The 1,868-nt window shown below is 53.7% G+C and overlaps 1 protein-coding gene across 1 annotated transcript in view; it reads right to left on the bottom strand.

The window, feature by feature from the left end:
- Positions 1-1,495, bottom strand: part of N656DRAFT_786545 (uncharacterized protein) — a gene marked incomplete at both ends in the record, with an annotated part of 3,692 nt that extends 2,197 nt beyond the window's left edge. Inside the window, 2 exons of the mRNA XM_064816534.1 lie at positions 25-1,320; positions 1,467-1,495. Coding sequence (XP_064673630.1) covers positions 25-1,320; positions 1,467-1,495 — 1,325 coding nt within the window. The remainder of the gene's footprint in view (positions 1-24; positions 1,321-1,466) is intronic.
- Between the last annotated feature and the right edge of the window lie 373 nt (positions 1,496-1,868).

Genomic DNA, 1,868 nt, shown 5'->3' with positions numbered 1-1,868 from the left:
TGCATCCGCTCGGCCTCCTCGTACTTCCCCTGGCTCCTGAGTACAAGCGAAAGGTTGTTCATGCTGATAAGTGTGTCTGGATGCTCCTTGCCCAATACCTTTTCCTTCAACCCCAGTGCCTGCCGATGCATCCGCTCCGCATCTTCATATTTTCCTAACTGGTGAAGACCGTCACCTACATTAAATATAAGACCTATCAGTGCGTCCCCGTCTTCTATGCTCTTCCGCAACTCAAGAGCGCGCTGTGTATGCGGGAGATACCGTATCCATTCTTCTCTGTTTTCGTGTTTTGGAGAAGGAAACACGTCTGCAAGCCGTTGTAGCACTTTGGCGGCCCATTCCCCCTGCTCTCCACTTTGAGCTAACCAAGAGAGCATCGATATTTGAACTAGCCGATGGATGTTGTAAGTATCTGACTCCTTGTGCTGTGAGATGAATGCATATGCCTTTAGAGTCCCAAGTGCGTCAATGGTTTTTAGCCTCCCGGACGGCGGCAGCAGAGCTTGCGGAATATCCTTCCCAGCTAGGAAGCACATAAACCTGAGGTAGTCGGCTGCCAGCGGGTCGTGATCTGAGATGTGCCGGAACGAAATCAGCCAAGTTGTGGCGACAGGGTTTTGGATGCCCTTATATCGATGTCGGTCCTCAAAGTCCCGGCTTAACAGCTCGATCATATCCTCGTCACTGGACTTGCACAGCTCAAGGTACTCTGAAGTCGAGATCTGCTTCTCGGCCATGTAAGCAGACGCCTGGCGTATCGCTAGAGGGAGATTAGCAAGAAATTCCAGCAGCGCGTCAGTGCTTGTCATATCGCGCATCTGATCTCCCTTCAACCATTCCTGCAACAGCTTAAGGGCCTCGTCTCTGCTCATTTCCTCGACTGGGATGATGTGACTCTCAGGCCCGACTAGCTTTACCGCAACTTCGTGATTTCGCGTTGTGAACAGAATAGATCCTTTCCGGCTGAATGGAAGATAGTCGGCGAGGGCAGTAGCGCCAAAGAGAAGCTCCCTGTCGTCAGAATTGTCGATGATCAAAAGCCAGCTACCGGTACTTTCACGGCTCAAGGCTGCCTTGACAAGTGCTTTGACGTCTGCCTTCTCTTCATCGGTCCCGGGTACCTTGAGCTGCTGGCCGATAGCACGATATCCGTTCTCAAAACTAGTAACATCCACAGCGGGAACCCAGAAGACCGAGCAGTCCGGATGCGCGTTGCTGACGCAAAAAGCTGCCTCGAGCGCGATCTGCGTCTTTCCAACACCTCCCAGGCCTTCGATTGCGGTCCGCTGGCAGTCATCCTTGTCTACACTAGGAGGGATCCTCCCGAGGAGGTCCCGGAGAATCGCTTCACGGCCGACGAATTCCTTGTTACGCCCGAACGGGACGATCCAGTGCGGCTCGTCAGGTGCTTCACCATGTTAGCAGGAACCTAGCCGTGGCAGCCCGCTCAGAGATGGTTTACTCACAGTTCTTCCGGCTCTCGACGGCGCTGCATTGCGCAGTTTGGGATAGGGTTTGCCCTTAAGAGCAGATTTAGCCCAGTGTATGATTCTCGCAGAAGCTGCTGGTTCTCCTTACCGACTTGCCGTTCCCATCGGACCAGCTCTCCCAGCAGCCTCTTGAATCCGTTCTCCTCTGCAGAGGCAAACCTGACCATGTCCCTGTGGTTGGCGTGGATGGTAATGGAATTGTAGCCCTCAAGAGTCGCGGATTCCTTCGAGACGACTCTCCCGACCCTAGGCAAAGGCAGTTCCTCAACGAAGCATGTGACCTCTGGGGGTTGGCCAGCTTTCTGCCGTTCCCGTATCATTGACCAGAAGTTGGCTTGAATGAGCTCGAGGGCCTGGTTGTCTGTCTGCAAGATCTCG

This window comes from Canariomyces notabilis (genome assembly GCF_033297395.1).
Source record: "Canariomyces notabilis strain CBS 508.74 unplaced genomic scaffold N656scaffold_2, whole genome shotgun sequence".
NCBI lineage: Eukaryota > Fungi > Ascomycota > Sordariomycetes > Sordariales > Chaetomiaceae > Canariomyces > Canariomyces notabilis.
This window is presented reverse-complemented; position numbering and strand designations above follow the sequence as displayed.